Below are 26,804 nucleotides of genomic sequence, written 5' to 3' on the forward strand. Positions count from 1 at the left end.
TTAAAAAATCTTTCAACGCAGACAACAAAAGATGGGGGGGAATATTAAAAGAGGACACAAAAAAATGGATGTAAACGGTTTGATATCGATGGCGTCCGTCCACACGAATTAAAAACGATTTCGATTCAAAAAAAATGGGGAGCTTAAATTTGTGAACATAAAAAGAAAGGAGGGACCGTATCTGATGTGCAGCCCTGCTGCTCTTTTTCAATACACAAGCTGCCAGAGTTGTGCGCTCTTTTTAAATGTTAAGATATACAGAAAAACATTATGTATTGAATCAACTTGGGTAGGTTGTCGTCACCTTGTCCATAGCGCTATTATGTAATATTTTATTTTTTTGAAAGGGGGAAATGTAATAGTTTAGAAAATAAAGTAGAGACATTCGATCCGACTAGACAGTTCAGGCAGCTGCCCCAGGATTCTTTAAAAAAAAAAGGAAAATCTCCCCTCTTTATATCCTATCGCCCATAATAGATCTGGTTCGCTTCAAATGTTTTACATCCGCTTGAATGATCGACGCTTTAATCCCAACTCCCTCTCCTTTTCGGTAGGGGGAATGAAATGAAATTGCGGCTGTGTTTTCGATGTATCTTACAATGTACACATTTTTATTTCGTCTTTGCTCGCTTTAAATCTGGGTATATCCTGTCTTACACACTTCTTCCTTTGTTTTAAGATCATCAAATGGTGCTACGTAGAGCAGTTTCAATTGCAACAATGATTGGGCTCGTTAAATCAAAAAAACGGCTAGGTAGATCGTTAAGGAGTTGGCAAGCACAACATAGTCTCTAATATACGAAGGGGATTCCTTCCGGAAAGAAGAATATAAAAGAAAAAAAAATGATGAGTGTATATCATAATGGATAGAAAAAAAAAAAAGCTGGGTATAAGGAAACGTGATACATCATTGGCTGAATAAGAAAGGAGGAACAAGCTACCCACCCCAAAAAAAGAAAAGAAAAAAGGGAGGACTGACTCATCAGATCGTTTCCGGAACAGTGGGCAACTGTCGCTGATGGATGAGCTTGTGATGGTGCCTGGCAGAAGCAGTCGCACCCGCGGTGTAGTTGCTGGTGGCCGTCGTGCAGCCAAGACCAGCACCGTTCGCATTGCCAGCCGACGGCATGATGCCGGAATAGGCCGATGGCATAGTCGACTGCTGCGGATGACTGATGGCCGGCTGATGGCAATCGGCTGGGGCTAAAACTCCTCTCGGCGGAGGCAGAGCTAACAAGAGTCGACTCCAGCAGAATCGAGCATTCCACTCGACCACTTGGCTGTGCTTCAACAGCAAATGCAAGTCCAGGTCGGCGTCAATCTCACGCACGATCTGCGGTTCCGGTAGTAAAATGATGACGCGATCGCGTCTCGAACGGACCCCCACGGCTGCCGCTGCCGGTTGCCAAGTCGATCGGAGTAGTGCGCGCACGTTGGCTTTGCCCCATTCCGTCTCCACGAAGCTCTTTGTCAATAAAATGAGCAGCCTCCGGCTAGCTAAAGCGGCAGCGTTCAAATCTTGATCGTGATCGGCGATCCGGTGCTGCAGGCACAACTGGTAGGTCTTGCGTTCCAGCCGGGCCAGCGTGTCTTTGAGCAGGACGTCGTCCTTGGCGCTGTAGATCACAAGAGCGTCGAACGGTTTGCTGTCAGCTGATTCTTCGTCGTGATTGTAACACATCCGCACGCCGCATTGGCTGAAGAGCAACAGCCGCAATTGGCGGCGGCAGCAGCACAGGCAAATTCCGGCCGATAGGATAACCAGCGCCAATGAGAAGGTAGCGGCCATTAATAGCCACCAATCGGCTGGCTGGTAAGGGCTCAATAAGACGGACGATCCGTCCGAAGTCGGGCAACTTTCGTTAGCTATCAGGATCTGTAATCCGAGCGGCGAACAGCTGACGGCGTCCTGGTCGTCGATCTGCGCTCTGGTCGATTGGAGCCAATCGCGCAGAGGCCGGACGAAATCACATTGACACGACCACGGATTATCGGCCAGCCACAGCGAGCGCAGGTAAGGGTTGGCCGTCAACAGCTGGCCAGCATCGTAACGTACCAGCTGGTTGCCGCTCACATCCAACACCTGCAAACTTCTCAGGTGGCCGAACGTTTTGACGTGAACGAAAGCGATCCTGTTGTTTTGAAGGTAAAGTTCGCGCAGGTTCTCCAACGGCTCGAATTCGTAGCCGGACAATTCCGTCAATTCATTGCGGTCCAGGTGGAGGACCAACAATCGTTTCAGCCCGCTGAACGTGTGATTGTGCAAAGAGGCAACAGCCGAGTTGTTGAGCAACAACGTCCTCAAGTTCTTCTTACCGATAAACGCGTGATTGCTCAACTGGCTGAGATTGTTTCCGTCCAGGTAGACGTCCGTGGCGTCCATCGGGATCCGCGAAGGAATGTCGGTCAAGATTTCAGCTCCGCCCGAACAATCGACTACGTTGGTGGACCACGACTGATCGTGATAACACGAACAATTGGTCGGGCAAGTCATTTCGCAATCGCAAGCGTCGAAGTCGCAACAATGGCACAGGGCGAAGCAATGCGTCCGGTACGGGCACAGGAAATCGGATGAAGTGGCTTCTACTAGCGGCGTGACTGAGCGTGATCCACGTCCGTAAGACAGTCGACAATAAATGGAATCCTGTAGACAAAACACAAATTTTGTTCAAATTCAGGTCGTTTATTTCAAACGTTTATTATTATGTTCAAACTTACTAAATCCATAGCTCGAGGATATTGGCCGGCATTGTTGAGTGCGTTAATCCGCTGGAGCCATTCCCTGTTGTTTTTTAAAAATGGTTTTTAATCAAAAATTAATAAATCACAACATCATTTACATTTGGCCTACAACTCTTTGGCCTCCATTTGTAATTGCCTTCATCGCCAAAATTCCTTATCGCACACACACACACACAAAGTCAAATGAAAATTAATAGTTTGCCTGTGAAAAGAACTGGTCGTGTGTACGTACTAGGTCTTTTAAGCAGCTCGTCTTTATTGATTAATGACTATAAACTAGAAGACTCTCCCTTTTCTTTTCCCCCCTTCCTTTCCCTTGTTTCTCTTGTACTTTGAAACAGGTCAAGGATTATATAGAAGTTCGACGTATCCAATCCTCTGGTATATATACGACCTGGCCCAAATGAACATCGGATAGCCAAGGCAGCGATCCAATCTTATATTGGTCTATATAGGCGTCCTTTAACGTATCAGGCCGTAAAGCTCCTGGACAAGGAGACCCTTCTGTACAAGGCTTTTTTTATTTTATTTTATTTTATGAAGTGCCCTGCCAAAGGAATTAAGAACCTTTCTTTTTTCCCTTTAAAAGATTGACTATGTGATTCATCAGTGGATCGAGAGAAAATAAAAAGAGAGTCTATAAGACGGTGACTATATAACTCTTGCTATACTATACGACAACCTAAACTACTACAGTACACACACAAATCCCCTCTCTTTTTCTAGTTAACTTTATTTTTTATATAGATTTTTTTCAATCCTATTTGGTCTTTGTTTCTCTTGATTGGGTCCCTTGTTTTCCCTGCGAATTGTGTGTGACAACACGTCGACTTTTATACACGCTTCACTTTGATCGGATTTCTAAATTCCAAACTGCATATATGTACAAGTTATGGTGCATGTCCTGAGGACTATAGAGCCCCCCTGAGCCTGAAAAAAAAGGGGAGGAGGGTTGGTTGTCTCTCTCGCGTTTGAGAATACGTGAACGCGAGGATCGATCCTTGCACGACTTTCCCGAAACGGACACGCCAAAGAAGAAGGCAGGGCTTTGGAAAGTGACAGTCCCCTTGACAGAGAATGACAGTAGCAGCTATACGTTAGCGAAGAGAGAAAGAGAGATAGGGAGTCGACAGATTCTTCAATTGTGTTGCGTATACGATCGATAGTTCATCTACAGATGGAAGCCCCGCCTTTACATTTGCCTATTGTTCTCTCCTTCGTATCTTCTCTTTTCTTGTCAAATTTGATGATTTCATTTTTTTTTTCTTCTCCCATCGTCAACGCGTTTGAATTTTCAAAAAGGAAAGGTTGGCGGAACGAAGTGAAACTCTATCGAGCGACGAGAAAACAAAAGAACGCGCATGAAAATGTTGAACGTCGCAAAATTTCTCGACTCGAATGTAAACGAATGTCGGGCTTTCGCCATCTGACAAAAGCTCCAGGCCTATTACAATAGAACCATCGTGAATGTGTATAGACAACAGCCTAAGCAGTTCGCCCACAGCCGAAAGAGGCTTATAACAATAGGCATTTCACTCGGCTTGCCCTAGAGAAAATCAAGCGAATCATCAAACTTAAAGACGATGGGAGGGAAAAGAAAAACGGCCACTCCAAACTCTCCGCAGCTTAAAGAGTTTCAAGTTTCTTTTGAGGGCATCAAGTTCACCGTGTCCAGCAGCCGTCTTTTTTCAAAGTACGAGCTGAGAGATACAGCAGAGTTCTCCAATTACTTTTGGATGGATCGCGTGCCGCGCAGGGTAGGAAGGGAGGCAGAGTCAAATTACACACACGTCTTGGCTAAAGGTAAAATGGATTCACACACATGGTTTTCTCAGCTACCTGCAACTGGATTTGTAAGCAATAAATCAATAAAAACTTACATGTCGCAATCACATTGGAATGGATTGCCGCCCAGGTAGAATTCAGGCAAGACTTGGACGTCCGGGCTAAGCCGCAGGGCGTTCAGGTTCAACGTGACCAGTTGATTGCCGTAGAGATCGACACGCGATAAATTGGCCTTGTCGACGAACGTGTTGGGTTCGACAACGCTGATTTGGTTATCACTGAGCGTGGCCACTTTCAATCCGTGCGGCAAAGAAGAGGCTCCAATGGACGCGATCCGGTTGTAACTGGCGTCCAGGGTCTCCAATTTCAGGTGGCTCTCCAGTCGCAAATAGTTGCCCAGCTCTTCCACTTGATTTTTATGCAAATCGAGCCACTGCAGTCCGGTAGGTAGAAGAGCGTAATCGAACCAGCGGAGGTCGTTGTCCGATACGTTCAACCGCGTCAAGTGCGGAAGATTCTGGACGACGTGTTCCAGGCTACTCAGATTATTGCCGTTAAGGTAAAGCGTTTCCAATCCGGTCAGTCCGTCCAGCGCGCCCCTCTCTACCGTCTGCAACGACGAATGCGACACGTCCAGGCTTTTCAGCAATCCCAGCGGCGGAAGAGAAGCCTGTCGGATCGTCTTGATTTGATTGCCTGATAGCCTCAGATGATGCAAATTCTTGAGTCCCCTCAACGAAGTGGCGTTGATGAACCGGATGCGATTATGCGACAGGTCCAGTGTTTTCAACAGAGTCAGCGTTTGGAAGCTGGAAGGCAACCGTTCCAGTCGATTATCTTGCAGGTGGAGCTCTTCCAAATTGGAACAATTGCGGAACGTTTCGCCGTCCAATCCGACCAGCCAATTTCCATTGAGTTTCAATTGATTCAACACCAATAGACCGTTGAAATAATGGCTCTCGATGAAGGCTAATTTATTATCCGACAAGTCGAGCGTATGCAAATTGCTCAGCGAAGCGAACGAGCCCGCCTCCACGGCCTCGATGGCGTTTGAATCCAATTTCAAAACTTGCAAACTGTACAAGTCCTTGAAGAGCGGGCGGCGGATGCGACCGATTTGATTGTGCGATAAATCCAGCACGACCAAACGCACCAGGTTATCGAATAGGCTTCCGTTCGACAAAGTGAGTCGATTCCAGGACAATTGCAACACTTCCAAATGTCTCTGCGATGACAAAGCGCCGGCCGGAAGCACGGACAACGTGTTGTTGCTCAAATTGAGCTCCTTCAATGCGGCCGCTGACGTCAGGAATGTTTCTGGAATCCTCTCGACTTGGTTGACGGACAGGTCCAGTTGTTCGAGTTGCTCCAGAGGCCCCAGAGCTCCGTCATCCAGATGCTGGATTTTATTGTGGTCCAGTTTGAGAATGCGCAAGTGGCGCAGGGCTGCCACTCCGCGGCTTGTCAGCGCCGTCAGCTGATTGTACGATGCGTCCACCGTCGTCAACGGAGTCGGACAATATCCGGGAGCCACTGATGTCGAGCTGGGCGGAGTGGAAGCACTTTGGTCCGAATCGATCGTTTCAAAATTCAATCCCAAATCGTGCAAATCGGCCAGCCGATTGTGACTGACGTTGAGGAACTGCAGATTGGTCAGGTCGCAAAACAGCTGATTGCGGAAGGTCAGTATATTGTTGCGACTGAGATCCAGCCTTTCCAGCTGGCCAATATCGTGAGCTAAGCTGTCGCGACTCAAGTCCAGATTCATAGCCGGCCAGACGTCGTTGTGCGATCGAATAGCCAACGATCGAAGATCGCGCAAGCCGTGAAACACTCCGCGAGCCAGCTGGCCCAGCTTGCAGTAATCGATGGCCAGTTGACGCAGGTGGTGCAAATGACTGAAGCTGTGCGGATGCAGAAAGCTTAACGGAACAACAAAAACAAAAATGTCAGTGTTTTTTGATTTATTAATTTTTTTTTTTTTTGAATAGAAAACAAACGCTCACGTGTAAATGCTTAATCGATAAATCATTGACTCAGTGTCGAAATCAAAAGATTTTCATTTCTCTCTCTTTTTCTTTTTTTCACGAAATGATTAGATTTCAATCGTACATGATGAATGAAGTTAACGTCTCCTTTCGAGCACGGATATTGAATTATTTCGTCAAATTGAAAGAGACGAGATCGAACTTTTTTTTCCTTTTTTTTTATTACTCTCTCCGACGAAGAGGTAATTGAATGTATAATGAAGTTTTTCTTTCTTTTTTTTCGCCTTACCTTTGGTAGAGTAGCGAATCACTGCATTCGATCGTGAGGGAAGCGGTGTGTTCACGCGGTACCACAGAGAAATTGGTCTGATCGAATTGACTGTTGATGGTACGCAGTCGGCAATGGAGTGCCACGTCGTTAGGACCGAGGCCGGCGATTGGCAGAGCCGAATGACCCGTCGATCCGGCGCCTGTTCCACCGCTCGACGACATTGAATTCGATAAAGACATTGACGAATTCATCAACGTCCATTGGCAATCTGACGGCGCTTCATAATGGAAACTGGCGCCGCACAGTGTGACTCCAATGGCCAACCAGCATAGTAAATAACAATTCCGGCCTGTTTCAACGACGCCGAGATGATGGCCGTTGTTGCTTTTTGCGGATCGTTTCCTCTTCATGGCGGCCATATCCTTTTTTTTTTGGTTGAATTGTTCTTTGAATGTTTTTCCCACTCTTGCGCACGGCACTCGCAATATGACTTGTAAGAACGCAAAAAATAAAGGTTTTTAGAATGTTGGGATGTGCGCCTCTTATTCTCTTCCTTTTCAATGCGTTGCTGCTGCCTAGGAAGCTCTTTGGAATGTCTTCTTGTTGTCTCGACTTATAAATTTTTTTTTTTTCTTTCAAAATTTTTTGAACGTGAATTATGACGTCGATTTATCACATCAAGATCTTTTCCTCCCGTGGGTGGTTTGTCCTTTTGTCAGTATTTTTTTTTATTTCCTCCGCGTCATTTACATTTAATTCTTTTGTGTCTTTTTGAAAGTTTTTTTTTTTTTCGAGGGGGGGTTCTATTTTTCTGTTATTGTCAAGAGTTTTTTTTTTTTTTTGAAGATTATCTTTATAATATCGGATAGGGATCGGGCCGGTCACATTAAACTGCCATCTGCACCGTTGCTAAAGATAAAGAATAAGGGCCTGGGCTTTTAAAAAAACGTACAAAAAACTACTGAAATAACAGGGGGGCGCGTATGAAAAGGACCCAAACAGCTTTGGCTGGCTCCACTCTTTACACGGCTATTGAATTTCACACGACAATGGGCAAGAGGAGCATCAGCCGTGTGTTGCTGGTGCAACAGCAGCTCTCTGGCGAATAACAAGGTGAAGGGATGCGGCCCAAAGAGCCATTGGGTCGTCGCATTTCCACAAAACTTTCACCCGTTCACATCCAACTTTTTTCGTCGAAAACACACAAACACACGATCCGGTCATCAACACACAATTTTCAACGCGATAATTGCCCAGCAACGATAACGCCAACAGCGGGCGAAACCAAAAAAAATAAATACAACAAAATTAAACAAGTGAACGAGCAGAAAAAACCAACACTGCCACGCAAACAGCAATCATCAGACACCGACCAACTGAGAAGTAAGAAGAAAAAAAAAAGGTAATTCAACGACGGGAAAAAAAAAAAAGTGGGCGGTCGGGAATCACGAAACACACAGCGAGTTGTGTGTACACACGGGGTCGTTGATGATGAGTTGTGTGCGTGCACAGGGTTTGGCTGTTGGGAAAAGGAAAAGATGATGGCGGTCACTCTATCAAACAGACGTCTATCACCGACGATGGCGGCACACCGAATGAGAGAGAGATCCGTCTCTCGTTCTGACTTCCCAACAAGGCGGAGGGATGCGGCGCAGCGGCAGAAACTCTGGAGGGTTTAGCCCTTGTTATTGACGACCCTCCTCCTTCTATCCAACAGCGCGCACACACACACACACAAAATCCCCCCGAAGAGATGGTGGAGAGGGAGAGATATTTCAAAGCTTTTTCCTAGTTTCGTATTTTTATTTTTCCTTTTATTTTATTTTAAAGTTAACCCATAAGAGCGAGCCGCTTGGACCCCCCGCTGAACAATATGCGGACATAGAATATACGGTACAGCGTATAGGCTTGTGTATTTTATACGAATGGAACTTTTTGTTAGTCTTCTGGAAGAGGGAAAACTGTCAACTTTTTTTTTCACGACATTTCAAGTCGGGTATTTTTTATATATTTTTCGATTTGTTGTTGTATTCGAAAATTGAAAAAGACGGAGGAGAGAAAAGTTTGGGTTTAAAGCCACTGGACGTTGACGTTTGCGACCCATTTCTTTTCTGCTGCTCTTTTATTATCTACGAGGCGAAAGGACGGATGGACGACGTCCGCCTACCCCCCTTCTCTGAACTAACTCTTTTTCTTCCGTCCAATCGAGTTGACACTAGTCGCATTGTCACAAAAAAAGAGAGTGAGTTCGCATCAATCAAAGTCACTAACGCCGGCTAGCCAATGGTATATAGGGCCAAAATAAAAGGGAATAACGTCTACTCTCGGAACAACAACAACAACAACGTTAACGAACAATGGCACAAGTTTTGGGGACGTGCGGCATGATCTTGTTCGTCGAACAACGAGGAGGCTGCGGAATTCAATCGATTGTGTGTTTACTTTTTCTTTTTTATTGTTGAATATTCCTACGTATAATCTAGAAACTGTCCGCCTTTATTTCTTTATATACACGCCGCATCGTGTGTGCTTCAATCAATGCACCTGTTTCCTTTTAAAATCCCAACCCGCCTCCTTTTTTCTTCTTAACAAAAGTCTGTAAACTCACAATGGGAAAAGTATCAAATTCTAAACATTTGAAGAAAAAGCGGAGAATAACACTCGGAAAAATTAAATGTGATAACTGTGATTAGAATAAGCCGAACAAGTAAAAGGCAAGTTGGAAAAGGAAAAAAAAACGTGTCAAATTTCGAAAAAGGACAGGACTAATAAGTTAAAGGAAAATGATAATCCTAAATTCAATTATAGAAGAGAGAGAGAGCTCAGCAACATTTGAACTTTTTCGTCGGCGGTCTCACGCTATATAGAGAGGGGGAGTTAGACACACACACACACACACTATCTACATACGTGTTACATTTCCAAACTAACGGCGGTCCCTGTTAGTCGATGTGTGTGCAAGAAGGAAAAAGCTCAGGACCTCAATCAGCACGACGGTCTCTCCCTTTTTTTACGAAAAACTCGTAACACACACATGTGCGCGCTAGTTAGAGAGCTAAAAGAAAAAGAGGGAAAAAAACCTTTGTCAAGTTATAACCAGCAAGGATATACAGCGAAAGACGTCGAGCCCTCTTAACTCGATTGTTAACAGTCGACGAGCGCGTACAAAAACCCTGAGGTTCTTATCTACGAGTCACTGCGTTAGAGGGGCGCGTGCAGCCGCGTTGATGACAAACCTTTTCATATTATTACACACACACACACACACATACATATATACTTATGAATAATACAATTTTTCTCTTTCATTATATAGCTTTATCGCGCAGTTTTTTCTTCCCTATTTTTGGTGTTCAATGCGGGCAACGAAGGATCTGTATGACTTTTGAAGTAGCGCGTCGTACACTTTCTCTTTTTGTGCGTGTAAAACTTGTTCTCTCTTTGAAGTTGGGAATAAGAAATTTAAAAAAAACAAGTGATGGTGTCGCTGTTTAAAGAAAAAAATTTCGATTGATGTTCGTTCATAATAACGCGCTGTGATGCTATTCCACTTGCATAACGTTCTCGTATTTCTTAGTAAAGTCGTCTGATTAGCCCGTCTCATTGTTCTGTGCGATAAATCATCTTCTTTAAAAAACAGCACGAAGCCTAAAGCGTTATTTGACGAATCCTTTTTTCTTTGTTTTCCATCCAATCGGATGTCCCCGTCACACCAAAGACTTCTTAACAGTCGAGAGCTTTTTTGTGTCTCCTTATACCCATGTATATATCGAAAACAGTGAGAGAGCAGAAGCACAGCGACACACCCCTGGTTTGGTTTGTAGAATCGACTTTGTGTCCGACACACATATAGACACGCTCACGCAGCAGGAGCATATAGACGAACCCCTTGAGATATTATGACCCCCCCATATAGCTATAGACCGCCATATAACAGTGAAGAACCAACACGAGTATGAACCCAACAACTGCGGTCTACATATATATATCTCTAATATTATATCATTATTTATGTGCGTTTACGCCTCGGTCGTAAAAAAAAGAAAAAAGAAAGAAACCTATACAAACATGGAGAGCATCTATAATAACAAAAAAGAATGAAAGCCCTCGGTGTAATAAAATGATGGTTACAGTGAAAGAAGAAAGAAGTTTGAATGGCGCACCGTGTCGATGATGGCAGACTCCTCGCAGACGGGAGATAAACCGCACGTATATATAACTCTCATTCTTTTTCTCTCTTCTGAAATAAGAAGAGAATCGTTCACAAGGTCTTTGCATAATGTGGTGTGTACAGTCGCTTATCAGAGTGCTGGCCTCCCGCTTCGTTCTTTATGTTGCACAATTTTCAAAAGTGTAGAGCACACGTCGTCTTACACTCTGTTATTCATTGTTGTTGCAAATTGTCTGCTGCGTCAAATGTATTCTCGTTTTTCTTGCTCTCGACTTTTCATGGTTTTCTCTTTTAACTTTCGCCTTTTTTTTGCTCCAGCGGAGCCATCGTCCTAAGGTCAACTCAATGTCACAAAGCTCTTGGGTTTAAGTTTTTTTTTTTTACCGACTGTTGTTAGGAAAATAGGAGCAAGCAAAGATGGCGTGACGGATTCGATTTGTGTGTGCTGCTGCTACATCCGGATGCTTACTTATATACTTTTTTTTTCTTCCCTCCCCTCTTTTAGCTCTTATGTGTGCACATGTATAAATGTACGTTACACAGGTCATCAGGGAATCTGATTCTTAATGGCGGTATCATTGCCGGCAGCTTGAAAGTGCATTCCCAAAACAACAACAAAAAGAGTCCTGAAAAAAAAAAACGATCACGAATCTTCTTGTGTCTTTGCTCATCAGCTTTTCATCGTGACGATCTTCGCAACGTGTTCACCAACTATACTTCTATATAGTAACGTGCATTTTAGTGCCGCTTTCTTCTCAGTTTCCAAGGCTGACGAAAAGAAAAATGTGTTCAAGAATAAAGGGTCAAAGGATAACGTAGCTGTCTACATTTAGTCTAGACACACAGAGTGCGCAAACATGAATATTGCAGTCTCAATAGATGGACTAAACCATGACGCAGATTAAGAGTGAAGCCGGTCGCAGCGACGAAGCCAAACAAATAAAATGAAAACCAGTTTCTATATAACACATATAGCAGCACGTTATACATTTATAGTCATACGCACAAATTATAAATGAATAGCCCCGTATGCAGCGGTAACCTCTAGAGATGCACCTATAGGAAAAAAAATTCTGTCTTTAGTCGTTTTTATTTTATTCTTTTTTATACAGGACAGAGATGCCACATATATACGTCCATCTTGTCGACTTAGGATCCATTTATCACGAGAACTTTGTCTGTTGCGGCTCTTTTTTTTTCGTCTTGCACAGTTTTTTGTTTGTTTCATTTCTTTATTTCGTGAGTTGTCTGCTTTGTGTGTTGTAGAACATTCCCGAGAGGACACGATATGAAAAAAAGGCGAAAGAAAAGAAAACACGTATACACACGGCGACCGCTGCGGTTAATTCAATGTTGCGATGAGCAGGAAAAAGACGTCGGTATATGCAGGCAACAGAGAATGAATTGACGTCTACGTTTTAGAGCCGACAGCCACGAAGATAAACGAGTGCTGTTACATGTACGAGAGACTATAGCTATTCGATCAATTTGGTGTGATGTTGAGAAAAACGCGACTTTATGTACGTGACTAACTCGCCAAAATTGTTGTGAACGCGGCTGTTTTTCCCATCAGCTCCGTAGTACATGTAACCGTCTTTGGAATTTTTTTTTCTTTTGTTTTTCTGTTGGTAACAAATAATGTCCGTGTATGTCTGTAGATATAACAGCGCGGCGCTATTTAATCCCTCTGAAGACTTAACAGACTTTTGGGTTTTGTGTGGTGTGAAATTTGAATAGGAAATGACAATCGATATAGGACAGAGGTAAAGCGAAGAATTAGGCAAACCCCCTTCAAAAAAAATATATTCCAAAATTACAATAGAACACGATGCTGTGCTGATAAGTTATTCATCTCGCGTGATGACGAAAAGCCTAGGTTTTTCTTCGGTCTTCAGCTTCCATCTTGCGTCATCCAATATTTATGACAATGTCAGCATCCCATTTTTTTTTTCAACCTTTTTTTTTTAGCTGCAATGGCCAACCATCTTTTTCGACGATACAATAAATGAGTATCACTTTAAATTCTTGAGCAGGATCCTTTTTCCCGTGTTCGCATTCTTGGTTGCGCAGTTCTGCACTTTATATTTAGTATCGTTTGCTGACCATCCATCATACATACGCTGTTTTTCGTCGTTGGAATATTTTGCGTCCACATCTGCATTTTTGGGCGGTATAATTCATATAGCAACGAACTTATCAGATAGTGCTGAGGTACACGATTTAGGGCGAAACTGAGCAGTGAAAGAACAGTCACGATTATATTCGTTGATATCTACCCAAGTTGATCCTACGTTTTCCCCCGCTTTGTCTAATAGACACGATGGTTAGATGTAACTATTCATCAAATGAATATTTTTCTGCCAATTTGAAACGTTCGTTGGGAAATAAAATCAATTTGAAACATGAAAATTGAGGATAAATATAAATTGGCTTTCATTGGACGCTCCGGATACGACCTAGTCTCTTTGCCTCGTTACGTCAGTTCACCATGCCTCTCGTCCTTCTATTAATGTACTTATAGATCGTCCAATTATTGTGCTGTCGCTTTCGACGAGAAGAACGAGCGGGTTTAATTTTTCAAGGCAAATTGCTGAGTCATTTGCCCTTTCGTCCTCATTTTGCTTACGGATGTTCCTCATATGCAGTGCACTATATATTAAAAACCTCTGACGTATTTCACACACGCATGTCTGCAGGCCATGTGTGATTAAAGTCCTGGTTACTTTGGATACTTGCTGCTCTATTCATTATCATATACTTTTTGGCATCGATTTCAAACTTCAAATGAGAGTGATGTGATTAAATAAGAAAGGTGCCTCGTTCAAATAGCACGCATCCTCGTAGCTCACGTTAATTTAAAGAATGCTTATAATAATACAACTTCAGAAAATGAACAACGATGCCTTTTGCATGACGTGTCGAGATTCAAAAGATTCTCGCCTTTGGTGCTTGCCACGCCATTTATAGGGTTGCCCATGTTTCTTTTTCGTTAACACCTTCCATTTATGGAAGTATGGCGTGTCTGTGTTCTATAGTCGAAAGAAATACGAGCACATCAGCCGAATTAGTATTTTTTTAAACATAAAATTAAACACATTTCATTTCATTAGTTGTTTGTTTATTTACGTGACTTTTCACCAACAGTTATCCTTACTACACGGCTCATCTAGACCTACTGCTACTAAAATCCTTTTAATCCGTTGATTTAACTCAGCGGTATTGATTATTGGCTTAATAAAACATCAACACACGAAAGTTTCATTCTAGGTTGAAAAACTACAACTTTTAACGCACCATGTATGCCCATGGTTGCAAATGAAGCGTCTGACTATAACACCTGCGGCCAATAACCGAAAGGTTGTGCTACAGTGTTTCGGATATGTACCGGGTTATTTCCTTTAGCCGTTTGCTGTTTTCGTTTCAAAGAACCACCGTGGAAAAGACCAACAAAAAACAAATGACGGGCTTGTGAACAGATCTTCCTGGCCACAGTAAATGTGCTGGAAGGTCATCTCTCGAGGGCCATATCCATTCTCTTCTCAAGAAGCGCCCGCACACAGACTAGTCAGCTTGTTATCTAGCCCAAGCTTATGTAAACAAGTTTCCCCTTCGTCCGTTCAAATTGACAGGGCGCAACAATAATAATAAGCGCAGACACGCTAACAAGAACTTACGCCCCCCAGCCTCTGCCCTTCAGCACTCTTTTCCTTTTGGTAGAAGAAACTTAAGGGTAGGATATTCGTATGTTTTCTCTTTGTTTCATTTCTATGTCTCTTGTTGCGTTCTTTTAACATTCTCTTGGGCGTTTCATGATGACAACAAGAGCAAGAGATGAAAACAGATGATTAATCGCCTCCACAGAACCCTTCGAGTGAGAAAAGGCATCATTCGAAATCACCCGACTACGGTAAATAAACATGGCATTTTGACATTCACGTCCCAGTTCCAGTTGCTTCACTGGAAACAAGCTTCTTCGCTCAACATACTTAATTGACGTAATTGGAAATTGAAGTAAAAGTTTAATGACACATTTTTAATGTCTATAGTTTCTTATTAAAATCTAATTTGGTTATCATCAATTACAAGGATCATGGAGGACAGTCATCATAACAATAGAGAACGAACGAAGAAAAGCCCACATCCAATTCCCGAAGTAAAAATACAAATTGATTGTTCTTCCCGCACCTCTTCTAGTCACAACCACAGAGGGGCCTCTTCAGATGGAACACTGACTGAGAATTCTTCCTCGGAAACACCATGGAGTCGGGAAGCCAAAAGAACAAAAATATTTCACCCCAAACCTCCAAGGAAGGGTATGTTATGCAGTCTGTACTTTATCTTTTTTTTTTTCTCTTCATGGCATGATCTTCATTTAACTAGCCCCTACACACCTGTAGTCAGCTGCATGCCTTTTTATTATGATTTGTGTCTCTTTTCTCCATGTTATGTGCTTGTTTTTCCCCGCTTCTTTGTTGGCTTCTTTGTTATAAAATGTCAGCTAAGGAGTTGTTCCCAGAAAGTTCGCACAGTTCCCACTCATTCCTCACAGATGTGGCAGACATGAGATCCATGGAGACGGCCCTGATCCAGCTAGTCAACGATTTTCATTCTGGAAAACTCCAGGCATTTGGTGAGTTTACAAAATTTGGTTTCAGTGTTATACTGGGAAAAAGCTAGCTGAAGAATACGTTATATTTTAGGTCGTCACTGCAGTACAGAACAAATGGAGGCTATTAGAGATCAGCAGGAGAAATTGGCGAGATTGCACTTTGAACTTGGGGCGCAACACGATGTTAACGCTCAACAGACGTCGGACAACATGAATGAACTAGTATCTGCGTTGGAACACCTCTCCCAAACCATTGAACAATTACATCCACATTCTAGCCAGAGCCAAAGCGATTCAAACTAGCAAGCTTATGGCTGTGTACAGTATCAAGATTATTATTTTCAAATTTGATATTACATTTTTTGGTGCATTTTAATCATTCCATGATACTTCTTTTTTGAAGTTAATATTTTTATATAATTCCACAATCATCTTAACCGCTAGGGTTGCGCAATTGTAAAGCGTTACTGTTTTCAATAATGATTTGTAACTTTTAAATCCTTCGACTACCTTTGACGACATATACCATAGGCGATCAGAAAAACAACCAAAACTTGTGACAAAATAATTTCCTTTCAAGGCCTCAACCAACTGTATTACACTACAAGGAAGAACATGTTTAGAACGGGGGGGAATGGGAATGTGCCTTAATTCATCTTGCCAGTGTACGCGAAAGCATCCTCTTCACGAAGAAATGGTGGAAGAACAGCACAGGCACAATGATGAAGATTTGCAACTTTAATTATCAGTCCAAAGGAGGCATTGGCCCTTTCACCCAATCAACAATTGTCTTGTCACACCAAACAAAAGCTCCTTTGGGTTCTTGCACATTCGGTGGCAGAAGCGCTAACCAGGAAGGAGCAACGGCACCTAGACGGTAGTATTGATTGAGAAAAGTCTTTTATTTCATATTAGGATTATCTATCATACCTTTTTCTGGAGTAAGGACTCCTTTGTAGTCTGACATTTGTGTTGAAACATATCCAGGGTGTACGTGATTGATGACAATGTCCTCACGCGAATCACGTTCAAAGTCCCTATGCTGGATGCGTGTTAAGGCGCTAACACCTATTTTGGATACGATGTAAGTTGTGTAGTAACCAGTTGCAGGCCAACCATATTTGGTATGCTCTCCTTTTTGTGCTGCACTATTTGATAGAAAACAAAAATAGTGATCAAACTGTACAATCAATACAGTAGACTTGAATGGTGTAATTATAGTATGTTTGGTATAACTTACTCCACAAAATTATGCATTAGGCTATCAAGTTCTTCGTATGTTAAATCCGGGGACGCCAGCTTAGCACGCAAGTTAACAGCCACTGAGTCTTCACCTGGAATATGTGTCAAATGACCCAACATGCTGGAAAGATTCACCACCCTTGCGTGAGGTTTAAGGATGGGAAACAAAATTTTGCAAGCACGCTGAGTGTCAAAATAGTTTGTTTGCATGACAGTGCAAGCATGTTCAGCAAAAATGTCATCAGACATGCCTTCTTTAAAAGGTAAAAGAATGGCGGCATTGTTCACTAGAACATCCAATCCTCCATATGTATCCTTCAAGTAATCTCGTAACCGTAACACACTTGACTCATCATTGATGTCTAGTTGGTGGTACTTAGGCTGCAACCCAATTTTTTTCAATTCTTCAACAGCAGCTAGGCCACGTTCCTCATTTCGGGAGGTGAGGTAAACTGAACCTTCGAAATCTGAGCACAGCGCCTTAACTGTGGCGAAACCGATTCCCTGGTTTGAACCAGTTACCTAAATATTCCCAAATTCACACGAATTTGTATCAGCGTAACCCAGATCATAAGGTAGCATAATAAAGAATATTACCACGGCAACTCGATTTTGTGACATGTTTCAAATTTGGGTGTAAGGATGTCAGGACGTTGAAAACCCAAAACAACAAAAATCGTTATGTGATTGACAGGGCAGGTAGCAGTATCCTCCTTCCTTTTAGGTCCCTCTCGATTTGACAGCTAGCAGAAGACACACGGAGCAGTAGGAAGACTGCAAAACAGTTTCCTTCCGAAACGCGTAAAAATACGAAAATAGTAGAAAAACAAGATAGGTTATTAAAACTTCCTTTTTTTAACACGAACTATGCATCTTTTGTTCTCCCCAATACTTAATACTAAAAATCGCTTGTGAATCGTTAAAATCCGCTTGATCCCAAAATCCCAAAATCCGCGGCAATTAATCATACGGTAATGTTTAGTTGTTTACTGTAAGCATCATTTCGCTTACTAATACCCAAGTGAAATCCTAAGCAGCGCTCACCAAAATCAGGTCCATTTCGAAGTAAGATTTGTCGATTTGTCAATTCGACAGTAGGGCGCTTTAAATGGAAATCTTGAAAATTCAACCATGCTTGCTGATTTCTGCTCATACCATGAAAACCATTTCGCTTACGCAAAATCTCACCTAAAAATCGAAATCCCCGTTTGATTTCGGTCAAAATGGTTAAGTTTTGTTCAAATCTGAGACATGTTCCAATTTGCCAAATTTTGAAAAACAGAGAAGGCTATATCCTTCTCACTTTTGGCCTTTTTGGTCAGATCTCAACTTTGGCTAAAAACACTAGATTCCTACTCAAAATTAAACGAGAATCACGAAAATAAATTGTGTTGAGGTTTTGCAATTTTATCAGACATTATCACCCGTAATACAGTTACCGTTTTAAACAGATATGCTCAACAGCTTTGTAAGATACATAAACTTTTTTCCGAACAAATCTCAGTAGTTGTGCAAAAATCAAAGTTTCTCTACGTGGTCGGCAACACCCAGTGAGGAATTTGATGCGGATTTATCCATAGTGTCTGCTGCATTGGAACTTTCACTCGCCAGAAGATCAGAGGCTGACACATCTAACTCTTCCTCCACACTGGCCTCTTTGATTTCATTTTTTGGTGTTGATTCTGAAGATGACTGGAAATCTTCATCATAATCATCACTACTAACTAGAAATCATTATTAGAAAGATACTATGGTTTAATATGAATAGATTATTACCTTTAAGATTCACAAGGTTATCTTTTACATGGTCTATTAATGCAGAGGTTGGTTTTCCTGATTTTGTTTCAAGAATAGCCTTGGACCCTTGTTCTTTCATGAAATTGGTTACCAATGCATGTAAAAGTGGAACTTCAGGACTAACATTTTCTAGCCCAAGATCAGAGGCTACATCTGATCTTGACATGCTTTTGTATGAAACACTTTCACATGTTTCAGGATCAAACACTGCTAGAGTAAACTGCAAGTTGAATAAGGTGAGGAAATCTCGAATGAGTGACATAGTGATAGCTCCATGCTTAGTTGATACAAATTCCTGTACAGCTGAATTGCTGTTTGGGAACGTAACCTTAGGATATAATTAGACGGTGTTAATACGATTCGGGAACTAAATAAAAAAATTTGTACCAAACCTTGGAGTCTTCCTGTTGGTCTAGAGCCAGAAATGTGCTTGCCCGTAACTGTGCCTTAACAAAAAATAAAACGTTGGGGTTACGACTTACAAGTTAAGTATTTCTTTAATACTCTAAGCTTTCCAAGAACGCCATTATTTTCTAGAGATTTTGCAATCAAATCCCTTAGTTCTGGATCTTCTTCTGTTGACATATTTGTGTTTGGCTGCAACTGGCGGTTGTCGTTGGTGACGATAACTAAACATGAAAATTCAAATTTTATAGATATGTGACACGCCACCTGGTAAATTTAGTGGGAACTAAAATATTCAAAGTTTAATAATTTTGAGGTTTTAAAATATCCAGTTTCTTGGAACATAAAATCATAAATCAGGACATTTTTTTCGTTTCAGAGATCTAAAAATATCCATGAAAAATCAACAGTTCAGCTATTATATTCCTGTTTCCTGGTCTCTTGTTGTGCCAGTGTGCCATTACCCACTACTCCACTAGGACTGAGCTTCACATTTAGTCTGCTTCGTTTTCCATTATTGTGGAAGATTCTCCAGGGTTTTTCACTACTTACCGTTTCAGACGGACTCGACGTTCTTAATGCATTGTTTACGAATTAGTTTCTGAATAAAATTTAAAAATGAGTCTAGAAACGTGGGTTAGTGATCAGTTAATTGAAATTCTAGACTTTAGTGACCGCTATACGTCCCAGTTTCTGACGTCCCTTGCGCATAAAAGTTCGTCGGCGAATGACCTTATCGAGAAAGTCCGTAGCACAGACACTATTGATGTAACAAACGCAAAAGTCATGACTTTCTTGACAGAACTGTGGGGGAAGATTCCCAGAGCAGCCCCCAAAGTCAATCTTGAAAGAATTGCTGCAAAGCAGCAAGAGCAAGCTACATTAGCAATGATTGAAAAAAACAAACGATACAAATTGGTGGAAGACAGTGATGAAGAAGCAATGGCTCCTCCACCACCACCTGCTAGCAAGAAAATTAAGAAAGAAAAAAGGAAGTCTGAATCCAGCAGTGAGGATGAAGATGAAAAGCAACGAGTAAGAGATTTAAAAGAAAGAGATGAGTTCTCTGAACGTCTCAAACTAAAAGATAAAGATAAACAGAGGAATGTGGTAACTGTTGGAAAAGGTATATTTCTTACATATTATTTGATTAATGAGATCTTAACTTCATATTGTTTATTGAAGGTTTTGCTGAGGCTGCTAAAAGACTTCAGATGGAGGCTGAAGATAAAGCCAACATTATTCCCAAACTTAGAGTTGAATCAAGACGAAAATATTTGGAGAAGCGGAAAGGAGATAAAATCACTGAATTAGAAGCTGATATTTTTGATGATGAGTACCTATTCGATGAACAACAACTAACAGAACGCGAGCGAAAGGATCGCGAGTATAAGAAAAAAATTCTCAGCCTTGCCAAAGAGCATGACAAAGCCCGAGAATTGGAATTGGTGCAACGGTACCACATGCCCGACGATAAGCGGGACAAAGCAATGCCTGATAGATACGTCGAAATAGATGACCGAGAGAAACAACCGCATTCGGAGCAACGAATTTGGGAAGATGCTCGAATGGCCACCGCACAGTGGAATTTTGGAGCCAGGGATGCAAAACAGCGCCTTCAGGAAAAAGGAAAAGTTCATGATTATGACCTTTTATTGGATGACACCATTGATTTTGTCCAAACAAACCAACTTGCTGGAACCAAGGGCATCGAAGGTGAGGCAAATCATACAAACTATGCAAAATTAGCTTGTGTTGACCTTCATTTCTATATAACATTCTAATATTAAGATCAACCAGAGGTAAGTGACATCCAGAAGAAGAAAATGTCATTGCAAGAAACAAGGAAATCTTTACCGATATTCCCATTTCGTGAAGATTTACTGCAAGCAGTAGAAGAACATCAAATTTTGATTGTAGAAGGAGAGACGGGCTCAGGAAAAACAACACAAATCCCGCAATATCTTTACGAAGCAGGATATTGCAAAGACGGCAAAAAGGTTGGATGCACACAGCCTCGTCGAGTTGCTGCCATGAGCGTTGCTGCTCGTGTAGCTCAGGTATGAGCTTAGTGGAAAATTGTCACTTTAAACCAAATCGTTTATTAAATTATATTCATCCACAGGAAATGGGAAAGAAACTTGGTAACGAAGTAGGCTACAGTATTCGATTTGAAGATTGCACATCAGAAAGAACTGTTATCAAGTACATGACAGACGGTATGCTGTTGCGTGAATTTCTCTCTGAACCCGATTTACAGAGCTACAGTGTCATGATCATCGACGAAGCCCATGAGCGAACGCTTCATACCGATATTCTTTTTGGTCTGATTAAAGTAAGCCATTACGGTCCATATTTACCATGATGTAACATCGACGTGACTCGTTATCATTGTCTACAGGATATCGCACGTTTCCGACCTGATTTGAAGTTGCTTATTTCCAGTGCCACATTGGACGCTGAAAAATTTTCCGATTTCTTTGACGAAGCCCCTATCTTTCGAATCCCTGGCCGAAGGTTTCCTGTAGAAATATTTTACACTAAAGCACCCGAAGCGGACTATATCGATGCTTGTGTGGTCACAATTCTACAAATTCATGTCACTCAAGATGCGGGTGACATACTTGTCTTTCTTACCGGCCAAGAAGAAATTGAAACTGCACTGGAGAGCCTGACAGAACGGACCCGACGACTAGGCACAAGGATAAAAGAATTGCTGATTCTACCTATCTATGCCAATTTACCGTCAGATATGCAGGTTTGTTCACCTAGGTTTTGAGTTTTAAATTCCATGTTTTTTAAATCTGCTTTTACTTTAATACTTATAGGCAAAAATTTTCGAGCCGACTCCTCCCGGTGCCAGAAAGTGCATTTTGGCAACGAATATCGCAGAAACGTCTTTAACTATTGACAACATCATCTTCGTAATTGACCCAGGATTTTGCAAGCAAAATTCATACAATGCGCGAACGGGAATGGAATCCTTAGTCGTTGTTCCAATTTCTAAAGCGTCAGCTAACCAACGAGCAGGGCGAGCTGGACGTGTTGCAGCTGGCAAATGCTTTCGCTTATACACAGCGTGGGCGTACAAGCATGAACTCGAAGAGAACACCGTACCAGAAATCCAACGAGTTAACTTAGGCAACGTCGTTTTGCTGCTCAAGTCACTCGGTATCAACGATCTAATCCATTTTGACTTTTTGGACCCACCCCCGCACGAGACGTTGGCTTTGGCGCTTGAACAACTTTACGCTTTAGGCGCCCTGAACCATATGGGCGAGTTGACCAAGTTGGGTCGTCGGATGGCTGAATTTCCAGTTGATCCAATGATGGCTAAAATGCTCCTAGCTTCGGAAAAGTACAAATGTTCTGAGGAGATCGTCACCATTGCTGCCATGCTTTCAGTCAACAGTGCGGTTTTCTATCGACCTAAAGATAAAGCAATTCACGCCGACACGGCTCGCAAAAATTTCTTCTCACCTGGAGGCGACCATTTTACATTGCTTAACGTTTACAACCAATGGGTGGACACGGATTTTTCAACACAATGGTGCTTTGAAAACTTTATCCAGCATCGGTCAATGAGACGGGCTAGGGACGTCAGAGAACAGCTAGTCGGCTTGGTGGAGCGAGTGGAAATTGATATGGTTTCCAATAAAGACGATTTGGTAGCCATCGGTAAGGCAGTTACGGCTGGCTTCTTCTATAACACATCGCGTTTGTCAAAGACGGGCGGATACAAGACAGTCAAACACAACCAAACTGTGCTCATCCATCCAAACAGTTCAATGTTTGAAGAACTTCCTCGTTGGCTCATCTATCATGAACTTGTATTTACTACGAAAGAGTACATGAGGCAAGTTATTCAAATCGAAAATAGTTGGCTACTGGAAGTAGCTCCCCACTACTACAAAGCCAAGGACCTGGAAGACACAACCACACGCAAAATGCCCAAAAACAAAGGCAAGTCACGAGCGGAATTGGGTGATCATTGAGCTGTGAAGATCCGTTGAATTTGATTGTGAAAATTTCGCTCTTTTATTCATCGTTTTGAGTGATCATGAATATAGCAACACGTAATATTATAAGGTTGGATCCCTGCCGCCCTATGGTTTTATCAGTGTTATTTTGCCACCTTGTGATTGTTTTGGGCCGATTAAAATACAGTTTTTTTTTCTAGTTGCGCCTTTTCAGAATTTAATATCTCGTTCTTCTTTGTTAGAAACGTATAACCGGCTAAAAAGTTGTCAACGAACGGTTATCAATCATCATAAGTGATAGGCAATGAAAATTATCCATATTCTTGCCGAAAAGAAACTGTATAAATAAATTTAGAAACTTTGTATTTATCCCTTGGTTGTTTGAAATACAATATTTTTGTTGACTAGACGATTCCGAGTTTCATGGTTGACAGAAAAAGCAATTTCTTTTGAATACGAAAAATAATTAGTTTTAGCAGAGCGTGGTTTCGATCCACGGACCTCTGGGTTATGGGCCCAGCACGCTTCCGCTGCGCCACTCTGCTATAATAACTAGTGCCAATTTCTTCTATTAGATGGAATGATAGGAGGTTGCGTAGCAATTGTATGTTCAACCCTATAACCATTAACCAGCAATAACTATTCCATAGAAACGTGCAAAAAAAAAATTTTAATTATTACATGGCTTTTTTATGGCAAGTTTTTCGTGCCAAAAGTCTCCCCTGCACCCTACAAGCAAAAACCTCAACCTCGGATGCTATTCGTCACCCTCACCTCAACCTCGGATGCTAGTCGTCACCCCCCACCTCAACCTCGGATGCTATTCGTCACCCCCGCTATGCTATGGCGTTATCGAAAACGCTATATCGCCCCGCTATTTTGAAAACTACCCGTCAAATCTATGCTGCCACCTGGCGGTGAATCACAGAAGCTCTGTCATGGAGCTACTAGATAGGAATTTTAAAACTCGCCAGGGCCACTAGCGCCACTTGTGTTTGGTTCCTGACAATTTGATTTTATCCAACGAGTCGGTTGCTTAAGCACTACAACTCGACAAATTGTTAGAAAAAAGGTGGTTCCCTAACGCAACTAGCTTAACTTGTACATATTCCCTAATGCACCACCTAGCCTTATTCCCTAATGCACCACCTTCCTTGTGCGGCCTTTATGCACCATAGAGGTTGTGGCCCAGCACCCCTATAGAGGAGACCTCAATCCGCGCATAATACAAAGTTAGATCGATCGTCCGCTCCCAAAACTTTGAAAGTGCCTTGCCTTTAATGCAATAACTTACGAAAAAAACTTAAATATCTATATTAAACGATTGAACAATGTTTTTTCAATAACCTTAATTTAAAAAATAGCCAGCAAGTGTCATTTAAAAGAAAAAATTCCCGTCGAAAATACAAAAAATCAGAGGCCAGGAGCTTTGCTCTGTCCTTCATCTGGACCTATTGTATATAGGAAAAAATGTTTGATTATATTTTATCTTTATTTCCAGCTTTCCAAGTTTTCGTGATCAGTACTCAGACCAAGTTTTAGTGATCAGTGTTCATACCAAGATTTAGTGATCCATCCTACTTGATTCTTCAACGCAAAAATGAATCGAGTAATCTTTGGAATCGCTGCTGCAGGAGTGTCTGCCTTAACGGTTTACCATTGGTATTCGGCTCGAAAGCGCGAAGTTATTTCTTCTACTGATGTCGACAATTTGAACGGGAGAAGTTCTGTCTATCCCCATGTTTTGTCTGTCGACATCGTTGAAGAATCTTCGACTTCGGGAAACGTCAATACTGGTGACCTTAAGGATGAGATTGCCCTGCTGAAGGAGGAAGCGTCTAGACTGGAAAAGGAAAGAGACGAATTCGCTTTGCAGACGCAGAAATTATCTGAACAACTCTGTCAAGAGACAGCCGAACGCGACTATCTGCAAGCGAAGAGCTCATACCTTCAGGTCGAAATCGACATTAAACAAAGACTTTTCGAAAATGATCTTGATCTTCGAGCCGCAAATCGTGACGCGATTATTGCAATGCATGGCGATTTATCCCAGCAAAATTTGGCACTAGAGTTGGATAACGCTCGTCTTCGTTGCCAGAAAGATTTGGTTTCGAATGATCTGATCAACGTTACAGCTGAACGAGACCGAGCTGTCGTGGAGAATGCAGCTCTGGCCGAAGAAGTCGGCGACGTTCAATCCAAGTGGCAAGTAGCACTGACCAACGTGCAAGACCTGCAAACGGCAGCTGATTGCCGCGAAAGCGAGTTACTGGGAACTAGGAGGAATTAGGTTTGAATCCTATTTAACCATAAGAAAATTAAAAGTCCTAAGTTTGATGTAATAGTTTAAGTGGTAGTCCTTCCTGTAGAGAAAATAGAATAAGATTCGGTAAGGATTACTACGGTGCTGGAAAAATATTGAGATGTGAAATCATCACGATATGCCTGCAAACGGTGAAGAAACAAGTAAAAGGGCCTCTCTGTGCGCTGAGATTGAGCATTGAGAACCTAACCGGATTTACATTTCTTCCATAACCGTCTTGATGAATAGTAAAGCTCGTTCAAATCATCTGATGGCCTATAGACTAGGCTTCTTTAGGATGGATCATCAAATTGATAGTATCAGCTTGTTGATTCTCCGAACAGAAGAAATCTGCCCTAGTGGTGATGAATTTCATCCACCTAAACTAAGTCACAGATCCTTTGGATGCGGAGCTTTAGTAGTTACGCAAATGTAACCTATTGAAGTCAAGAAGCACCGGAATTGCGACGTTCAGTCCAAGTGGCAAGTAGCACTGACCAACGTGCAAGACCTGCAAACGGCAGCTGATTGCCGCGAAAGCGAGTTACTGGGAACTAGGAGGAATTAGGTTTGAATCCTATTTAACCATAAGAAAATTAAAAGTCCTAAGTTTGATGTAATAGTTTAAGTGGTATTCCTTCCTGTAGAGAAAATAGAATAAGATTCGGTAAGGATTACTACGGTGCTGGGGCAATATTGAGATGTGAAATCATCACGATATGCCTGCAAACGGTGAAGAAACAAGTAAAAGGGCCTCTCTGTGCGCTGAGATTGAGCATTGAGAACCTAACCGGATTTACATTTCTTCCATAACCGTCTTGATGAATAGTAAAGCTCGTTCAAATCATCTGATGGCCTATAGACTAGGCTTCTTTAGGATGGATCATCAAATTGATAGTATCAGCTTGTTGATTCTCCTAACAGAAGAAATCTGCCCTAGTGGTGATGAATTTCATCCACCTAAACTAAGTCACAGATCCTTTGGATGCGGAGCTTTAGTAGTTACGCAAATGTAACCTATTGAAGTCAAGAAGCACCGGAATTGCGACGTTCAGTCCAAGTGGCAAGTAGCACTGACCAACGTGCAAGACCTGCAAACGGCAGCTGATTGCCGCGAAAGCGAGTTACTGGGAACTAGGAGGAATTAGGTTTGAATCCTATTTAACCATAAGAAAATTAAAAGTCCTAAGTTTGATGTAATAGTTTAAGTGGTAGTCCTTCCTGTAGAGAAAATAGAATAAGATTCGGTAAGGATTACTACGGTGCTGGAAAAATATTGAGATGTGAAATCATCACGATATGCCTGCAAACGGTGAAGAAACAAGTAAAAGGGCCTCTCTGTGCGCTGAGATTGAGCATTGAGAACCTAACCGGATTTACATTTCTTCCATGACCGTCTTGATGAATAGTAAAGCTCGTTCAAATCATCTGATGGCCTATAGACTAGGCTTCTTTAGGATGGATCATCAAATTGATAGTATCAGCTTGTTGATTCTCCTAACAGAAGAAATC

The 26,804-nt window shown here is 42.0% G+C and overlaps 5 protein-coding genes across 7 annotated transcripts; 2 read left to right on the forward strand and 3 right to left on the reverse strand.

The window, feature by feature from the left end:
* Positions 1–590: 590 nt before the first annotated feature.
* LOC116916947 (toll-like receptor 6) lies at positions 591–8,394 on the reverse strand. The gene is made up of 4 exons (XM_032922262.2): positions 6,805–8,394; positions 4,623–6,449; positions 2,719–2,782; positions 591–2,644 (listed from the first exon to the last, which is right to left on the reverse strand). Exons 1-4 carry the CDS (start codon positions 7,203–7,205, stop codon positions 983–985), a joined length of 3,954 nt encoding a protein of 1,317 aa, XP_032778153.2. The 5' UTR covers positions 7,206–8,394; the 3' UTR covers positions 591–982.
* A 6,128-nt stretch (positions 8,395–14,522) lies between these two features.
* Positions 14,523–15,942, forward strand: LOC116916952 (coiled-coil domain-containing protein 28A). Of its 3 annotated transcripts, none has more exons than XM_045170068.1 (4): positions 14,523–14,952; positions 15,044–15,270; positions 15,456–15,587; positions 15,658–15,942. In XM_045170068.1, exons 2-4 carry the CDS (start codon positions 15,048–15,050, stop codon positions 15,867–15,869), a joined length of 567 nt encoding a protein of 188 aa, XP_045026003.1. In that variant the 5' UTR covers positions 14,523–14,952; positions 15,044–15,047; the 3' UTR covers positions 15,870–15,942. The 3 variants fall into 3 exon arrangements, with proteins under 3 accessions (XP_045026003.1, XP_032778161.1, XP_032778160.1); XM_032922270.2 differs by having other exon boundaries at positions 14,529–14,968; positions 15,507–15,587; XM_032922269.2 differs by having other exon boundaries at positions 14,679–14,968.
* Positions 15,943–16,134: 192 nt separating this feature from the next.
* LOC116916949 (carbonyl reductase [NADPH] 1) lies at positions 16,135–17,566 on the reverse strand. The gene is made up of 4 exons (XM_032922264.2): positions 17,406–17,566; positions 16,807–17,330; positions 16,497–16,714; positions 16,135–16,436 (listed from the first exon to the last, which is right to left on the reverse strand). Exons 1-4 carry the CDS (start codon positions 17,427–17,429, stop codon positions 16,312–16,314), a joined length of 891 nt encoding a protein of 296 aa, XP_032778155.2. The 5' UTR covers positions 17,430–17,566; the 3' UTR covers positions 16,135–16,311.
* Positions 17,567–18,199: 633 nt separating this feature from the next.
* LOC116916950 (centrosomal protein 43) lies at positions 18,200–19,272 on the reverse strand. The gene is made up of 4 exons (XM_032922265.2): positions 19,110–19,272; positions 18,998–19,051; positions 18,585–18,933; positions 18,200–18,532 (listed from the first exon to the last, which is right to left on the reverse strand). Exons 1-4 carry the CDS (start codon positions 19,188–19,190, stop codon positions 18,327–18,329), a joined length of 690 nt encoding a protein of 229 aa, XP_032778156.1. The 5' UTR covers positions 19,191–19,272; the 3' UTR covers positions 18,200–18,326.
* Positions 19,273–19,496: 224 nt separating this feature from the next.
* On the forward strand, positions 19,497–23,189 carry LOC116916948 (pre-mRNA-splicing factor ATP-dependent RNA helicase DHX16). The gene is made up of 6 exons (XM_032922263.2): positions 19,497–20,136; positions 20,196–20,726; positions 20,802–21,070; positions 21,136–21,345; positions 21,412–21,768; positions 21,839–23,189. The coding sequence occupies exons 1-6, from the start codon at positions 19,629–19,631 to the stop codon at positions 23,003–23,005; spliced, it is 3,042 nt and encodes a 1,013-aa protein (XP_032778154.1). The 5' UTR covers positions 19,497–19,628; the 3' UTR covers positions 23,006–23,189.
* The last annotated feature ends 3,615 nt before the right edge of the window (positions 23,190–26,804 follow it).

The sequence above is a fragment of the Daphnia magna genome, linkage group LG2, assembly GCF_020631705.1.
Source record: "Daphnia magna isolate NIES linkage group LG2, ASM2063170v1.1, whole genome shotgun sequence".
NCBI classification, from domain to species: domain Eukaryota; kingdom Metazoa; phylum Arthropoda; class Branchiopoda; order Diplostraca; family Daphniidae; genus Daphnia; species Daphnia magna.

What these genes read in the sequence shown, in the direction of transcription:
- LOC116916947 (XM_032922262.2), bottom strand. Translation starts at nt 7,205, where the DNA reads ATGGCCGCCATGAAGAGGAAACGATCCGCAAAAAGCAACAACGGCCAT. An exon ending in GATTCGCTACTCTACCAAAG is followed by an intron (nt 6,450 to 6,804) that starts GTAAGGCGAAAA and finishes TGTTCCGTTAAG; the next exon opens with CTTTCTGCATCCGCACAGCT. An exon ending in ATCCTCGAGCTATGGATTTA is followed by an intron (nt 2,645 to 2,718) that starts GTAAGTTTGAAC and finishes TTTTGTCTACAG; the next exon opens with GATTCCATTTATTGTCGACT.
- LOC116916952 (XM_045170068.1), top strand. Translation starts at nt 15,048, where the DNA reads ATGGAGGACAGTCATCATAACAATAGAGAACGAACGAAGAAAAGCCCA. An exon ending in CCCCAAACCTCCAAGGAAGG is followed by an intron (nt 15,271 to 15,455) that starts GTATGTTATGCA and finishes ATAAAATGTCAG; the next exon opens with CTAAGGAGTTGTTCCCAGAA. An exon ending in TGGAAAACTCCAGGCATTTG is followed by an intron (nt 15,588 to 15,657) that starts GTGAGTTTACAA and finishes GTTATATTTTAG; the next exon opens with GTCGTCACTGCAGTACAGAA.
- LOC116916949 (XM_032922264.2), bottom strand. Translation starts at nt 17,429, where the DNA reads ATGTCACAAAATCGAGTTGCCGTG. An exon ending in CACAAAATCGAGTTGCCGTG is followed by an intron (nt 17,331 to 17,405) that starts GTAATATTCTTT and finishes GGGAATATTTAG; the next exon opens with GTAACTGGTTCAAACCAGGG. An exon ending in AGTCCTTACTCCAGAAAAAG is followed by an intron (nt 16,437 to 16,496) that starts GTATGATAGATA and finishes ACTACCGTCTAG; the next exon opens with GTGCCGTTGCTCCTTCCTGG.
- LOC116916950 (XM_032922265.2), bottom strand. Translation starts at nt 19,190, where the DNA reads ATGTCAACAGAAGAAGATCCAGAACTAAGGGATTTGATTGCAAAATCT. An exon ending in GCGTTCTTGGAAAGCTTAGA is followed by an intron (nt 19,052 to 19,109) that starts GTATTAAAGAAA and finishes TTTTTTGTTAAG; the next exon opens with GCACAGTTACGGGCAAGCAC. An exon ending in ACCAACAGGAAGACTCCAAG is followed by an intron (nt 18,934 to 18,997) that starts GTTTGGTACAAA and finishes TTATATCCTAAG; the next exon opens with GTTACGTTCCCAAACAGCAA.
- LOC116916948 (XM_032922263.2), top strand. Translation starts at nt 19,629, where the DNA reads ATGAGTCTAGAAACGTGGGTTAGTGATCAGTTAATTGAAATTCTAGAC. An exon ending in TTGCTGCTCGTGTAGCTCAG is followed by an intron (nt 21,071 to 21,135) that starts GTATGAGCTTAG and finishes ATTCATCCACAG; the next exon opens with GAAATGGGAAAGAAACTTGG. An exon ending in TTCTTTTTGGTCTGATTAAA is followed by an intron (nt 21,346 to 21,411) that starts GTAAGCCATTAC and finishes CATTGTCTACAG; the next exon opens with GATATCGCACGTTTCCGACC.